The sequence below is a fragment of the Pseudonaja textilis genome, chromosome 4 (genome assembly GCF_049901715.1).
Source record: "Pseudonaja textilis isolate UNSWEBS1 chromosome 4, rPseTex1.2, whole genome shotgun sequence".
NCBI lineage: Eukaryota > Metazoa > Chordata > Lepidosauria > Squamata > Elapidae > Pseudonaja > Pseudonaja textilis.
Genome location: NC_141993.1, coordinates 18,494,411 through 18,511,824, shown reverse-complemented (window position 1 = coordinate 18,511,824; position 17,414 = coordinate 18,494,411). Strand labels below are relative to the sequence as shown.

General features: G+C 38.3%; 1 protein-coding gene across 4 annotated transcripts in view; it reads right to left on the bottom strand.

The window, feature by feature from the left end:
• LRRC20 (leucine rich repeat containing 20) overlaps nucleotides 1-17,414 on the bottom strand; it is a 77,558-nt gene that overhangs the window by 40,841 nt on the left and 19,303 nt on the right. For all 4 annotated transcript variants that reach the window (XM_087932335.1, XM_087932332.1, XM_087932334.1 and 1 more), the window contains exon 3: nucleotides 9,723-9,872. In XM_087932335.1, coding sequence (XP_087788461.1) covers nucleotides 9,723-9,872 — 150 coding nt within the window. The remainder of the gene's footprint in view (nucleotides 1-9,722; nucleotides 9,873-17,414) is intronic.

Genomic DNA, 17,414 nt, shown 5'->3' with positions numbered 1-17,414 from the left:
TTTTTTATATAACCCATTTTCTTTCTTCTCATCTTCGGATCAAAGCATCTCATGGAACTGGCCAAAACAGATTAGAACTTTTTCTCCAGGAATATCATTATGTTTTTCAGATTTCATAGGCTTCTTGTTTCTTTCATCAGTTGGACAGGGACACTAATATTGCCTGTGGTAGAAATTGAGCGCACAATTTGTTCAATTCTCCATTTTTTAAAGACTTTTTCCCTCAGGACCAGCATAAAAAGGGTTTGGAAAAGGAAAATGTATTTATCGTATGTTAGAAACACAATTTGGTTTCTGACCTTTGCTTGAAAGCTCCAGGGTTATCTATATTTATATATTGTGTACTTTGGGGGCTTTGACTAATTGCAATGTTATTAGCTATTATTATTATATACATAATTATACTTGCAGCATGTGTGATTATGCCTCAGATATCTCTATATGTGCCGTGAGGAACAGTCACATTCAAGGAAGTCTTAAGACATTCACTTTTTAGTTCTGAACAATTTAGTTTCATTCATTATCACTCATTTATTAATTAAATTTATTACATTTAATAACAATTTATTAAATTTGATTTATTTATTAAATTAATATACTGCCCATCTCACTGTTACATACTGCCCATGACACTGTCTGGGTGGTTTACAGAAAAATGAAAAGACAATACAAAACAATTAAACATTTAAAAAGATTAAATAACAACTAATAACCAAGCAGATAGGCAACAAGGGGAAAGGGAGCTTCTCTCTACCCCAGAGGTCTCCAAAGTTGGCAACTTTTAAGACTTGCGAACTTCAACTCCCAGAAAACTGGGAGTTGAAGTCCGTAAGTCTTAAAGTTGCCAAGTTTGGGGACCCCTGCTCTACCCCATCAGCCACCGCAGGATAGAATGCTCCTTTCGGGGCTAGAAACCAGGTGTTAAGGCTCTTCCAAGAATGTGGGAGCCAACCTCCCATTCCAGAAGCCAGACACCACCAATCAAAATTCTTTGACAGACGGGACCCAAAGTAAGTTCACTCCACTGCAGCAAGTGGGACAGGACAATCCCATTAGCTCCTCAGATAGCGTGGGTCCATGTCATACTTATTATCCTTGCCATTGTAATAGCACTTCTAGACTATGCCACAGTTTCAGTACTTCTGTTATCCTGTACCACGTCATTGTTATACTACTTCTAGAAGAGTTAAAACCTGGCCTATCAGGTGGTTCTCTATTTCCAAGTTTGCCTCCTACATACCGTTCTTGTAAATTTACACATTTTCACGTAGCAAAATTCAACGTGGAAAATATTGGCCGAAGTGAAATGAATGGCAGTGTTTTCAAAAGAAGGCTGTTCTTTTTCCTATTCAACTCCTCTGAGTTGAAAACCACTTTCACTGATGCATTGACCAAGGATTCTATATTGGTTTCCCCAACTGCTCTTGGTCAGGTTCAAAGGAACCAAGTAGGCAGGTAAGGAATTTGAGGCTGCTCCAGCTAAAAGTCCTCTTCCCTTCTCTTCATCAGGTCAGTCCTCTGAGGGAACATTCTGAAAACGTCTTTAAAGACATCATTTATGATGATTTTAATCACAACTGTTGATATTCCCTGGAAACTTATTCTACAAGGGTTTCTTTTATATATATAAGTATTATGTATTGTAAGTTTTGATAGGACACATAAATGTGTATATAATGTCACAGCGCTGTTTAATAATTATTGGTATTATGTATAAATGGTAAAAACCTCAATGATGCATATATATATATATATATATATATATATATATATATATATTGCATCATTGAGGTTTTTACCATTTATACATAATACCAATAATTATTAAACAGCGCTGTGACATTATATACACATTTATGTGTCCTATCAAAACTTACAATACATAATACTTTCATACTCTTATTTATTATATACATTATTTACATTTTCTATTCTTATATCTATTATCAATCTAAATAAACCATGTTTCCCATAGTGCATTGTATTCTGTGTCTGTTTTCCCTTTTAATTCCATAGTTAATTTATCCATTTCCACACACTCTAAAATTTTTTTGATCATTAGGCTTTCAGGCAGTATGGAGTTTTTCTTCCAGTACTGAGCATATGAAATTCTTGCTGCTGTTAATATACGTAATATAAAATATTTTGTCTTTCTGTTATAGTTTTTTTTTATTATTCTTAAGAGGAATAATTCCGGGACAAAATCAATTTTGTTTTTAGTTAACTCTTCCAACCATCTACAAGGGTTTCAATCCCCAAAGGGCAGATATAGAAAACAGATAAATAATTAAAACCCTGTAGGAAAGAAAAGATCCTAATTATGCTTCTAGAGTGGCATATCAACCTTTAGGCTGGCACATCGACCTTTATGAAGTTGTTTTTGATGTTTCACCCAGCAGGAATTAATGACACACAAATACCTTAAACAAAGGAAAACAACATAGCAGATGACAGTAAGATGCCACTTGTCCCTTGTTTCAGGAGGAAAAAAAAAGAACATCTGGAGAACATTATTTTTACATGTCCTGAACTCCCATTGAATTCCAAACTTAATTTGGAAAATGATCGGTAAGTAAAAGAATTGGCCTTTAGGCAGGATATACTGGAAAACCACAGAACCTCTTTAATACAGAGAATCCTCAACTTATTGGGGTGGGGTAGCACCTTGGGATTCTTTGCAATTGATCTTTTCACATGTGTTTGCTTAAGATTTTGCCTGTCAGGGCTGCCTCTGATCAATCCATAGGAAAGAAAACCCTTGGCTCCATAGATTAAGAGAAAAGGTACTTTTACTAGTAAAGAACTGACTCCATCAAAAGCCAGGCAACATCTGAAGGAAACAGACATGAAAAGACAAATTAAAATAACCTCAAAGCCCACCCCGCAGTAGGCAGGGAGTTAAGAGTCCAATCGTTAGCAGAGAAGATGTTTTGGGAACATCTCCAGTCCAGGTTCACCGGTCCTTTGTGCATCCCTTTCCCAAGTCGGTTGGCCTTGAAGATGCTAAACAACTCAAGCTGGCTTCTCTAAGTTCAGACCTCCAGGCTTCTCAGAAATTCCAGCCTCGTACCTCCTGTAGCCTTCCCCTCCCAAATACCCATTGCTCCACCCCCTCCATTTCCATGGCAGCTGGCAGCAAGCCGGCCAGGCTGACCATTTGTTTACCGACTGTTCAAAGTGATGATGGCACTGAAAACTGTGATTGCCGATTCTTGCACTTACAAGTGTAGCATCCCAACAGTCACATGATCAAAATTCAGGCACTGGGCAATTGACATATATTTATGACTTGATGATTTTTATGATAGTTGCAGCATTCCAGGGACATATGGTCACCTTCCCAACTGATTTCCAACAAGAAAAGTTAATGGGGAAAGCTGGATTCACTCAATGATCTCGTGATTCACTTAAAACTGTACATGATTGACTTGATAGAAGATGGAATCTGTTTGTGAGAATATCCCTACAGGAAAAAAATGGATTTTGACAGGTTGTCTGAAGTAGCCCACTCTTCACAAATTATTGAAGGGAACTGATAGTCAGGGACAAGTAGTTTTGATCAGAAAAAAAATTTTTTACAACAAAATCCTGGTTGTGAAGAAATAAAGTATTTAACTGACGTAGGTAAGACATTTCTTTAAACCATGAAATATAATTAATTTATAAAGAGAACATTGTTCTAAAGCAATTATTTCAGAGCGAACTGTGAAATGATTAAAAGTATAACACGTGTATAATTTCAAAAAAATGAAGTAGAAAATGTGTCGAAGATGAAGTGCCATCAAGTCATTATCAACTCTTAGCAACTATATTATGAGTGAGCAACTATGGCTGGCTCAGGAATTCTGGGAGTTGAAGTCCACAAGTCATAAAGGGGGCATAGTTCCCCCATCTCTAAACTACATAAATAGATTTTCTCCATAAAGACCCGTCTCTCATCTGTCCTTTAGCACTTCTGACCATGGACTCATTGCTGCTGTAACTGAAGCTATCCACCTTCTTGATGATCGTCCTCTTCTTTTTCTGGCCATCTTCTCCTCTTTCTTTCTCAGCTTTAAAGCCTAGAGACCTAGTTTAGTTTAGTTTAGTTTACTTTATCGTCATTGCACCTCGTACAACGAAATCAAACACCATCTTCAGTGCACATCATGACCATGAAAATAAACACAAACACACATCCTTCACCCTCCACACATTGAACCGAAAACCCGCAACATGCATTAGAATTCAAAAGAGCTACTGCCTACCTCAAGAGTCTTGTATGTTCAAAGTAGGATAATCAGAGCCTGGTCACTTGTCCCTCGAGAGAGAACTCTGGGTTGGTTTGTTTAGTGTTTTTAATATATATGCTTTGATTTTAGTAATAGACAGTGGTATCTTGGCACTCAACTGCTTTGAATTTGGTACCATCAATGCATTTTGCCATGAAAAATTTGTCCCAGTAATCATCATTTATTTGCTGCTCAATGCACAAGCTAGATTTTTTTTTTCAATGTTAACTGCCTTATGAATCACAACGTAATTCCTTATGGGAAGATGTGTTTAGTACTCATCATACTATGTGTCAGAATGGTCGCATAATTAGCAACTCCAAATTTCAACTAATAAATGCTCTGCCTTATACATTGGCAATAAAAATCAGAACATCAAATACAAGTTGGGTGGAAATGATCTCGGCTTAGAACATTGTCTCTCCGTTTCCTGACTCTGAAGGTAGTGTTCCCCATTTCCATCACTTCAGCCGGGCGGGTATCTGAGCTTGCTGCTCTTTCCATCAGACAGGACCTTTGTTCCTTTCACAATGATAGGGTTGTCCTCAGTCTGGACTCCTCATTTCTTCCAAAGGTTAACACTTGTTCCACAGGTCCCAGGACATTATGTTGCCTGGCTTCTGCCCTCTCCCACACCATGACTTCGAGCAGCAGGGGCACACGCTAGACGTAGGAAGGGCTCTTAGAATATACATTAAGCACGCTTCCTCCTTCAGGAAGTCGGAAGCCATGTTTGTTTCCTTTGCCCTTCTCACTTGGGGCACAAGGCCTCTTCTCCTACTATTAGCAGGTGGGTCAGATCTTGCATTGAGCAGGCCTACAAAGCTACGGCCTTCCGGTTCCTCGAACTCTGACGGCGCACTCTACCAGAAACGCGGCCACTTTGGCTGCCTGGGCGACCCAAGCACCCTTGGAGGAGATCTGTCATACAGCCACGTGGACATCTCTGTCTCCTTTCATCAGATACTACCGTCTGGATGACTTTGCCTTGGCAACTTCAGCCTTCGGCAGACAGGTGCTTCAACAAGTGGTTCAACAGTCGGTGTGATGAACTGGACGAGGACCCGCCCGTGGACATGCAAGCTTTGGTATGTCCCATCCTGGGCTCTTGATGCAGCATGGAGGAGAATGGGCGTTGGTAGAAGTTACCCTGAACATCCTTTCTATCTATACTGTGAGAGAGCCCAGCTCCTCCCTTGATTCGTCTGGAGAGGGTAAGTCATATTTCTGTATTCATTTGTGCTTTCAGAGACACCTTTCAGTCTGTCAAGTATCTTCGCCAAAGCTGGGGTAACTTCCGGGGTCTGGCTTTTATATCTTAGTACAGACTCTGCTAAATGACATCATAGGAAGGAGTCAACCCATCCTGGGCTCTCTCGCAGCATAGATAAAAAGGGCATTCAGGGTAACTTCTACCAACGCCCATTCTGTGCCAAAGTCATACGATGTTCTGACAGCTACAAAAAAGACAATTGGTGTCTTCTAAATTGCCCATGCCTGCTATAGCATGTCATGTCAGTGCAGTCAATTGCTTGTCAGTGCAGGTTAGTATTAATCTCCAGGGAGAAAGGTCAATTACTTCCTTCAAAAATACTGGCTCTCCTTTATTATATAGCACGCATATTTTGTATTTTAGGTAATAACACTGTACTTGTAGGAAGCCCCCTCTCTCCAAATTAAAATATTATTTATTCTTAATATTAAGAAAGGCAGAATATAGAATATTTCCCCAAAGGAGAAATAGAGAAAACATGTTCTTAAAGGAAGAAAGCAGCCCCAGTCTTTCTTAATAGCAGAAGCCCATTGAGAAAGACTGGGCCAATCTATTCATCAACAAAATGCACAGAAGGTTGGAGCTGATGGGATTAAAATTTACAACCCCCCCCCCCACCCAAATTCTAAGAACAGGACATGGCCTTCAGCACATATTAGGATTAATCTGCCACCATTAGAATAGCAAAAGACACAAGGCCTCACTACTTTGCACAACCTACTGGAGTATCTCAGAACGCTATAAAAATACATCCATTCCTAAGTCAAGGGGTCAGCCACCCCAGAAACATTGCTGCTGTCAATGAAGTTTCTGGAATCCAAATAAACCTTCTTTCCTTGAAGCCAGTCAGCCTCCATTTTATTTCCAGCACTTTTCTCCTGGCTTGGAACCGGCCTGGGTTGTTCTCGTCATTCCATCCTCTTCCCCATATGGCTGGCTACCGCCCTCCAAAATATCCTTCTGTTTTGCTCTTCCAAAGATCATGCAGCTGTTCTTTGGAAAAAAAACCTCTTTCTATCTTATAGAGAAAGTAAGGAAGATGATGACCTTGATACAGAGATGCAGGTCCTGTTGCCTAGGCAAAGGGAGCTGAAAATTTTTAAGTCCAGAAGTGCGAGATAACATTTGTAAGGGCCTCAGCCAGCCTCCTACTCAATTCACTGAACTACAAGAAAGAGGAGTTATCTGACTTGTAAGATTCTGTTATTATACTAATCTTAATAAAAGTAATGTTTGCCTTCCTGTGGAGTTAATGTTATGGTCTGGTTTACTTAGTGGGGCTGACACTGCTGAAACACAAGTATAGAATTGCATACATCTAGCGTCAAGATTCAGAAAGCCAATTTCTTCCTGCAAATCATCATCCGTTTCATTTTCTGCCTGGTTTTACAAATTCTCAAACATCATTTCCTAATCTTAAGGCTTATTTTTCCAAGCTCTGAGCTAGGAAAAGAGCAACCAGTGCATAAATAATGTCAGCTACTGTGTGAATAAGGACTGGAAGGCTAGTCTAACTTAGCCTGATCACAGAATGATTAAAATTCATTCACTTCTTCAATAATGAAATTGCCAGTGCTTTGGTAAGCAGTCAAGAGGGTTTGTTCTCTGTTCTCCACTGGCCCTGTAAACAGTCTTCTTTTCTTCCACTGAATAGATATTAGGTTGGTCTTCTATAGCCACAACTAGTTAAAAATCTTAAATTGAAATTTAAATAATCTGGAAATGAAATCAAACCAAACATGGTTGTTGTCTTCCCTACTAATCTGCCTTGTACAATCTCCTTTTGGGGGGTAAGCCCCCCCCCCCCAGCACTTCACTCAAAAGCCAACTACAATTTTTAATGTGAAAGAAGAATCCAACTCTGTAAGGTTTCCTAACTTATATTCTTGGCCTTCCAGCTAAATAGTTGGATAAAGACAATGCTAGAGATGACTTATTTCAACAGTGTACAATAGACACTGCTAAGATAATTGATAATTATAGTTGGAGGGACACTTAAATTTTCCTTTCATCATTTCGTAGTTTTGCATCAAAGCTTGCACAGCTACTAAAATGTACATTCAATCAATGATTAAATGATTTGTAAGGAAACACAAAGTACTCCCGCACCTTTGAATAGCTAACAGTACAGAAAGCTTTAAAAAATAAACATAAGCAATCATATGTATCTTTCCTCTATAAATATTATTCACTCAGCCGCTCAATTGTTTGTCTGTTAGAATTGTTTTATCAAAATACAGTATGCAATTTTCTTCTGCGCCTGTCGAACCTCATTAATCCTTCTTTACAACTACATACTGTTGCTTCCTCAGTATATATTTCATCAAAGCTCATGTTATTTATACACAACAATTTGATTACAGTTTCACTCTACATATTCCTCAAATGCCCTCTTTTACTACCGTGTTTCTCATATAATAAGGCCGGGTCTTATTTTTTTTTGAGCCCCGAAAAAATGACTAGGCTGTCTTTTTGGGGGCGACTTAATTCCCCCCCCCCTGCATCTTTGGGCGGGTGGCGATGGCTTGGATGTTGACCTCGGCGTTGGTGGGGCACTTTGTATCAGGGTCAACGCAAGCAGCACCATATCTGGGTGTGCAACAAAAGTACTTCCTAACAGCAAGCCCCCCCCACCATTCCCCCCATTTTAATATAGGCCTTAATTTGGGGGGAGGGGTTTAATTTCATTTCATGCCTATAAAACATGCTGGGACTTCCTATTGGGGGAGGCCGTATTGTTGGAGAAACAGGGTACTTTTCAAACAATCTTACAAAATTCCTTTTAACCTTTGAGGGAGTTAATTAAATCTGTCAGGGAATCATTCATTCACCTTAAAAGATAACGTGATAGTTCTTCTTCTCATTCCTATCTTCTGTGTATGAAATCAGTATTTTAACCCCTTCCTCCAGTTCCCTATACTGTTGACAACAGACACCAGCACTATAAATTACTTTACCGGTAACAGAGTTGTGCCGCTATTCTACTTTCCATTGATGGATACTAGCTCACTTTGTGATAAAAGATTCTGATTGACCTCCCTCCAAATGAAACTAATGGAACTGGCATGAGATAATAAAACCCCTTGCTTCTAAAAAATAAATTTTAATCTATCTATCAAGATTGTCACAATTGCCTGCAGCTGACTTGTACAATGAAGGAGAAGGCCAGTGAGTTTTGAAAGTGGTTCCATTTTATCCATGTAAGTTTAATTTTTTAAAAATGCCCTAAGCTGCTCGGACACTCATGGGAATGAGCCCAGTTTGAAAACCTCTGGCTTAAATAAAAACAATAAAACTGGTGGGTTACTGAAGGACACAGGATTATTCCACATTGCAGAAAATTCTACAGAAAATGGAAGATATAAACCTCAACTTTGCTTCAAAGCAGAGTAACAACATCACCACAACAGCAAGAAGGTTCGATCTAAAATTCAAAAAATAAGCATCTTACAGAAGTCCCCCACGTGTAATTTTTGCTGGTGGTCAGATCTTACCTCTTATTATACATTTCTGAGGCTGCGAGAAGCTAAGATGATCACATTGCCTATCAAGTTTGAGAGAGGGGTAATTTTATTAATTATTAATTTATTTGCCACCCATCTCTAAAAAGACTCTTTTATAGCTAGTCCACAATTGAGCCCAACATTTATGTTGCTAAGTGAGGCATTTGTTAAGTGAGTTTTGCCCCATTTTGATACCTTTCCTGTCACGTTTGTTAAGTGAATCACTGCAGTTGTTAAATTAATTAACCCGGTTGTTAAGTGAATTTTAAGCTTCCCCACTGAGTTTGTCAGGAGGTTGCAAAAGGTGATCCCATGAACTCGGGAACCTGCAATCATCATAAATAGGAATCAGATGTCAAGCATCTGAACTCTGATCACACGACCATGGGGATGCTTCAATGGTAGTAAGTGTGAAAATGGGTCACCCTTTTTTGCGCCATTGTAACTTCAAATGGTCACTAAACAAATGGCTATATGTTGAGGACTACCCACATTTTGACAATTAGGGTTTAACTACCAATCTATAACAGTCCACATTCATGGTTACTGAGGAAAAAATACGTAACACACAGCATAAATACATTTTTAAAATGAAGAAGTCCTAACATTTGGAAAAGGAATAACAACAACAGACACACTTCCTTCTTCTTGTTACCTCCAGAGATGCACACCTACCTCTCAGCTGGCTAAAAGTGATAATGAATTTGCTGGTTACAGACTTCAGCTCATTATTGGCCAACGTGATGAGATGTATGCCTTCAGCGACATGCCTCATGACTTTATAAAGAGCGATAGGGAATGTAATCAATTTGCAATCTGCCAAATCTAAAGGAAGACATCAAAGGAGGAAAGGAAGAGTGAGAGAAGAAATACCGAGTTTTCGAAAACAAAATAAGCTGCGTTGTTGGCATCAAAATTTTATTAACTGCCTGTAAGGATTAGATACTTGCAGTAGAAGAACCAGGAGCAGATACACTTTGAAATGAAGTCTATCTTGATAAGATAGGATGGAGTGTTACAACAGACCAGAATATCAAAGTAATAGTGTCTCCAGGAGGTTACAATGCTGGGAAAACTTTTCTGTTTTCCTACCACTTAATTATGAATGCTATTCACTGACAAACACAGCATGCAGGTAGGAATGAAAAATAAATTATCTGGATGATAAATGTAGATATCAATTGTCTCCATTTCATTTCAGAACTCCATCCCATTTCTGCTCTGAATTCTTCTACCTCATAACTTCTCTCTGAAGGCCCTGCCATTCAAAAATACCTAAAATTCAGTAAATGTAGAAAAAAATATTCCTGTAACTAAGGAATATAATGAGTGCATTTTCTTCTTCTCTTGATAAAAGTTTTTTTTGCTCTTTTACCTGTACGTGAAAAGAACACTCAAATAACTCCTCCATATTTTACATTAATCTAGCCAGCATGTAGAAGAAATATAGGAAGAAAAAGCTATTGCCTCAGTCTTCCATCCTTCCAAGGTTGGTAAAATGAGAACGCCAATTGTTGGGGGCTTTACTGTACGCTGACATTGTAAACAGCCCACACCCACCTGGCACTCAGATAAATCAGCCATCAACAAGTATATAGAGGTAAACAACATCTACACATCAATCAAAAGAGACAATCAAAATGCCCAAAAGGAAACCAAACAACCACAGCACCTCCTCACCAGCAATCAATATCCACGTGAGTAGAAATTAACACTAAGACCAACACTAGACTGACAATCAAAAAGTAAATAATGCCACAATCAAGGAAGTACCAAAACAAGCCAATTGTAAGCAATAGCCTAATCAAGGAACCACCACGATACTTACAAGGCAAGCCACTAGAATATAAAAATAAGAGCAAGTCCTTTTAGCACTGGTGATGTTACCTAGTTTGGTAATGAAATACCTGCATGAAAATTACCAAGCTCGAAAAATTATGGGAAATAAACTATAAACTAACTCAGCAGCATACAAAGAGAAGGTATACAAAATGTTTTACCATTGGCATTTACCCCCAGCAAGATTGGCTAAGATGTTCCCTAATAGATCAGCAAATTGTTGGAAATGTAATTATAAATAGGGAACCTATTTCCATATGTGGTGGACATGCCCTCAAGCTAAACGTTATTGGTTTAAAATTAGGAAATGGCTTGAGGAAATTACAAAACGGAAAATTGAATTGAGACCAGAGACATTCCTATTGGGTATATTAAGAGATAACATAAATAAAAAACTCCATTATATTGTATGATATAGAATAACTGCAGCATGAATAGCCTTTGCCCAGACTTGGAAAAGTGATAGCATTCCCTCCGATATTATAATAATAAAAAGGGTTTTGGAGTGTGCACAAATGGATAGGCTTTCAATGGAAATGAAGGAGAGAGAAGAGAAGGAGAGAGAAGAAACAGAGTACTACAAAATTTGGAATTTATGGTATAATTGGCTGCAAGGTAGACACAAAACAGAGCGATGAAATGAAAGATTATGGTGTGATGAAATAATTTGGTATGAATAGGCATAACTATGTATACATGTATAAATAAGTAAATAACTGCGTAAATATATCAAAAATGACATAAATCAAATGTAAAATAATTGTAATATTTAGTAATATTCTACATACTTAAGAATACGTCAAAGTGAGTGAACACTACTACAAATGTGCTGCAATTAATGGAAATATGATATGTTTTTTAATTGTAGAATTTGTTAAATAAAGTTTTTTAAATATTAAAAAAGTCACCAAGTTCACAGAACACCAAGGACCTCACAGTGATACCCTGTTTGTATAATGTTTAGTACAGTAATCTTTCAAAAAAAAAGAAGAAGTTGGACCTAGGCTTTTTTCTTAGAGACATCTTGAAAAAAAGTTGGTTGCATAGGCTTAGCAGAAGATAACAGAAACATAGAAAAATTAATTCAAAGCCAAATTGTTCAGGTGCCAAATAAATACATAAACAAGAAATTGTTATTTCATTAAGAGTGAATTAGAGGAATCTAAACAAACTACTGGAAGAGTATCCTTTATTGTGATAATAATTTTTTGAGGAAGCTAACAAATTGTGCAGTAAGGAACACTTTTTATAGTCTCAAAAATGGCTTCTCTATCTAACAATAGGAAAGCTGCATTCATCACAATATAAGATCACAGGTGTTTATTTATTTATTAAATGTATATGCCCTTCATCTCACTGTTGGAGAATTCCACAGTGTAATGGGATAAACACACAACTTAATTTAATGTTTAAATAAATTAATGTTATATTATGAATAGAACATGCACCCTGCCAAAATGAAGAAAAACTAATACAAAATATACAACATAAAACACACCCGCACATACAACAAATTGAGCAGTATATGACACCCTAGAATGATAAATGAAATTGTGTTTCCCCCCCTACGAATCAAACTAATGAACTCGTGCTCAGTTACCCAGTGCCAGCTATCATTTTAGCATCAATGAGCTCTTTGTTCTATCTTTTATCCTCTCTGCAGACATCAGGCTGACTCTCAGTCAGAGTTTGGTTCTGCTCCTGAACCATTTAAAAAAAAACAACACATGGAGTTTTGGGATTCCTGATCTTAAGAATCAAGTCTTTGAAGAGGACTGACTGCTGGTTGTACAGCCAAAGAAATGAATTCAAAGAACAGATTAGAAAGAAAATTCCTGGAATCCCAGATGGTTCCCCCCCACTATTTTTCTATGTGTTTTATTTTAATTATAAGAATACAACACAGAGCATCCATTCTGGCAGTACAATTGTTATACATAGATACATTTTACTTCACCACTTACTATCCTCTTGTTTGATACACTGTTTACTAATTATTCTAATCATCCTAGCTACTTACCTTCCGACCTTGCCTTCTACGCAACCACTGATAGAATTTATTCCATGTTTCACAGTAGTCCGATTCCCCCTTGTTTTTTTTAATTCTAGGGTTAATCTGTCTGATTCTGCCAAGGCCATAATTTTCCTTATTATCTCTGATTCTGGAGGTATGCTTTCCTTCTTCCAGTATTGTACATATATTATTCTAGCCGCCATCAACACATGTACTATTAGATAAATTAAATCCTTCCCATATCCTTCTGGTATTATTCCTAAAAGAAAAAAAAAATCTGGCTTAAATGGAATACACTCTCACACCATTTGTTCCACCCATGTCTGGATCAGCCTCCAATACTTTTTGTGCAACATTGCAGGTCTACATGTGAAAAAAATGAGCCTGATACATCTTTGCACTTCCAACAATTTGGAGATAGACTTTTGAACATTTTGGAAAGCCTTGCTGGAGGAAGATGCTACCTGTAAAAAAGGTTTTCCTTGCATGCTATGGCCAATGTTATTTTCTTATTGATGGTGCAAAGCTTTTGCCATTTAGCCAATTCAATATTATAACTGAATTTTTTTTGCCCAGGCCACCACTGTTTCTTTTACATGTTCTTCCTCAAGTCTGTATTCTAATAAATATCTATAAAGTACTTTTATTAATTTATCATCGGACTCTAACAGAAGGTTATCCAGAATTTTTAACTCTTTTATTAATGCCCCATGTTTTCCCGTCCTGCTTGTATCTTGTTTGTATTTTTAAGTAAAACCACCATTCTATATTCACCACTTGTGCTACCAGTTCTAATCTAATAATAAAAAAAACAAGAAGGGTTTTTGAAGAAACAGGTGTAGAAACAGTTGGAAACCTATGATGTTTGCTCATGATCCACAGTTGGACAATCCTTCTAGTAAAGCATAATAAACGAACACTGATGAAATATCACTCAGCTAAGTAAACCCATTTATACAATTTCCTGTATAATAGCTTTAATCTTCAACTATCTATATTTATATCTATATAATGCCTAGCACTTCCACATTTTTAATTCACACATTGTGACTTTTAGTGCACTGATGAAGTTGTCAGTGTGATAAGTAAATCCAGTTAGTTTCTAATTTAGTCATCTGTAAATGCACTGTATTTAGACCTGAAAAACAGAACTGCCTAAAATACTTCCTATACAATAGCTTTAACATTCAACCATCTATACTCATATCTGTATAATATTTAGGGATTCTTATCTACATTCTTTAATCCAGATCATCTTGGTCCTCCGTGTATAGCTCTCCTCTGCTAATACATGGAACCCTATCTCATAATATAAATTATTGCATAAAACCTTCTGTTTATATCTCTTCATTTTCTCTCTGAATAAGCTACGTTTTATATATCCCATTTTCTCTGAGCTTAGTTGTTTTCCTCTTTTATTCGTGGGCTCTGTAATATCATCAGGGAAGGGGAGAATGAAGTTTGCTGATTGTGAAATGCAGAGTGGCTTTGGGTTGTCTTTTAAACGATGCATAGATCGAGTGTGTCTCTTGGTGTCTGCTGATAGCCAATTTGTCAGAATTTCACATTCCATAGCAACTTTGGATTAGTTTTGCTCTAAAATAGACACACTTTCCCAGCTCAAATTGGGAAATCTATGCAGTATAATCCTGGAGACCTGATCTGAATTAACACTGACTGCTGATCACGCAGCACCAGAGATCAGCCAGCTGAATTCAATTCTTTTCAAAATATAATGGCAAAGTGCAGGTAAAGCTGTCCAGATCCATTCTCACCGATTGCTGCAGTTAATAATTTTAAGTAGAACAATGGAAGAATTCAGAAAGGTCATGAGAGAAAGGGCTTAGACAAGAATATAATTTGCAAAGCTCGGTTTCCAGGTGTTTCTCTTTTTCGGAGGCCCAATTCTTTGCAAAACAATTATCTATTATTTAATGCTGGAGTCATGAGCCACCACATTATACTATAGTGACCTGGCAGGATGAGGGAACTTCTGTGCGGTTTCTGTTCCTGCTAGTTAGGTACTGTACATTAGAACAGATTGTGTGCTTCTCTTTTAAACTGAATGGATTCTGTTTGCCTTCATATGTATGTTTCAGCCAATGGTGGGATTCAAATTTTTTTTTACTACCGGTTCTGTGGCTTGATGGGCGTGGCAGGGGAAGGATACTGTAAACTCTCCAGTCAGAGGTGGGATTTGCCGGTTTCTCTGAACTACTCAAAATTTCCGCTACCGGTTCTCCAGAACTGGTCAGAACCTGCTGAATACCAGCCCTTTGAAGTAGACCAGGCCCGGGGTGGACTTCAAAATTTTTAGCAACGGGTTATCTGCCCAGTTGCTGGGTGGGCACGGCCATGGTGGGCATGGCCTAGTCAGCCTCCTGTGTTTTTGCCCTCCCTGGGCTCTGGAGGCTCTCGGGAAGCCAGAAATGGGCCCATTTCTAGTCTTCCCGAACTTCCGGGAGGCCCATTTTTCACCCTCCCCAAGCCTCCACACGCCCCCTGCACTTACCTGCATTCAAAATGGGCCATGTGGGAACTCCTGGGAGGGGCAAGGTGGCCGGGGCCTTCCAGGAATGGGATTTGGGGGTTCTCCAAACTGTGCAGAACCTTAGCTAGAGGATCTCTGCAAACCCCTGCAAACCCCCAGCCGCCCACCACTGACCAAGTCAAGAAACTGACTCCACAGTAAATATTGGAAAATTATTGATGTAGACAACAGTAACAGACTCTTGAAAGCCTAACTGAGTTTCTCTTCCTTCATTCTCTTATATCAGAGAGTCAAGATGGAGTCACTTTCTTTCAGTTTCTTTTAAGTTTCTTCTTCTTCCGTATCCAAGGTTAATCGATGCTTTACTGACAATTTCTGTGTGCCTTCTCCAGAGTCACCTCTCTGACACTCTTGAGAAAACCAAGGAGGTGATAAAAGGGTTAGAATGGTAAGTTAGAAACCATAAAGTCCCAGGCTAGAGAGAATATTACATAGGCAGCAAGAGATTGGTACAATAACTCAGAATGGCCTAGATTTTAAACTCTGGAGCATATACATACCTTGCCTTGTGCTGGAACTTGAGAAAGAGACAGGAATTAATCCAGAAAAGCCCAGTGTTCTTCTACCAATACTACTACATTGTAACTTTACTGTTACAATGCAAAACAAGAAATTAATTTGTGCTTATACTTCCACCATATAGTAAGTTTATGTCCCCTCTGGTTGTGTTTTTTAATTACAGGCCTAACTTTTTAAAAAGTGCGTGTTCATTTACAGAGCTTCCTTGAAGCTCCTTAACTATTTTAATCTCTTTTAAGGCTCTTATACATGTAGTTCCTAAACTTAATAACTGGGCTCTGTTAATTCATTCTCTGGGAAGCGTTGCTTTACTTTTTTGCTTTTGCTTGTCTTTGAATTAGGTGTGATACTGGAAGAAGTGCCTCTGCCCTCTATCAGTGGCATGGAAAGATTCCCCTTGTTGCAAATGTGATGCTGATATGCAAACTGTTAAATATATTGGGCAAGTTTGCCCACAATGTGCATTCTTTGGTTGGCTAGAAAATCTACACAAAGCAAGGCCAGAGGCAAAATTTCTGTTTTTCTAAGCCTTGGAAAGCCAGCAGCTGAATTGATCCACTGCACTCTGCTACTCCATTATTTATCCATCCACAACAGCATCTTTCTCCCACTGTTCAATCTTTCAACAGCCAATCTGTATTGCTCTGCTGGGATCATCGATAAAACCTCCTCCTTCTTTTCTCCAACTTCACTTCCTGTTCTCCTTCAGTAACATCAGTCACTCAACTCCCTGAATTTATAAGCCATTTGACAACCTGAGGCATTTTCTAGGAAGCTTCTCCGAGCTCAATACTCTTTCCATCATGTTTCTCCCAAGTCCAACTTTCATTTCTGTAGAGTGTCAATTTTAACTGGCATGCACGTGCGCACACATTTAATTTTGTGCACTTGCCTAGGTCACCTATAAAGCACTCTCTCTTATTAACATGTTTCTGGACTGTCTTCCAATCTGAATCTTCATCTGATGACCATTCTCTTCTTGCTTGTTACATAACTGCAATGACCCTCCAAAGAGGCCGTTCAGACAAAGACACTATTCATGATTTTGCAAATGCTCCAGCATTTGTCATTGCCATTGGAAGTTTTCCCATAACCTGATCTGAGCAGCTCATGGGCAGAGGCATTAATTGAACTGCCTGTCATGAGATTGCCCAGCCAATTATCTGCCCACATATCAGTTTTATTCCAGAGCTACTGAAAAAAGTAATTTCCTTTCTTTTTCAATCTTTCCTGGGAAGGAATAAAGGTTGACTGCACGAATCAAAATTAGGGCTGTGAAAATATTTACTGACCCCTCACATCCTGGACATAAACTGTTTCAACTCCTTCCCTCAAAATGACGCTATGAAGCACTGCACACCAGAACAACTAGACACAAGAACAGTTTTTCCTCGAAAGCCATCACTCTGCTAAACAAATAATTCCCTCAACACTGTCCAACTAT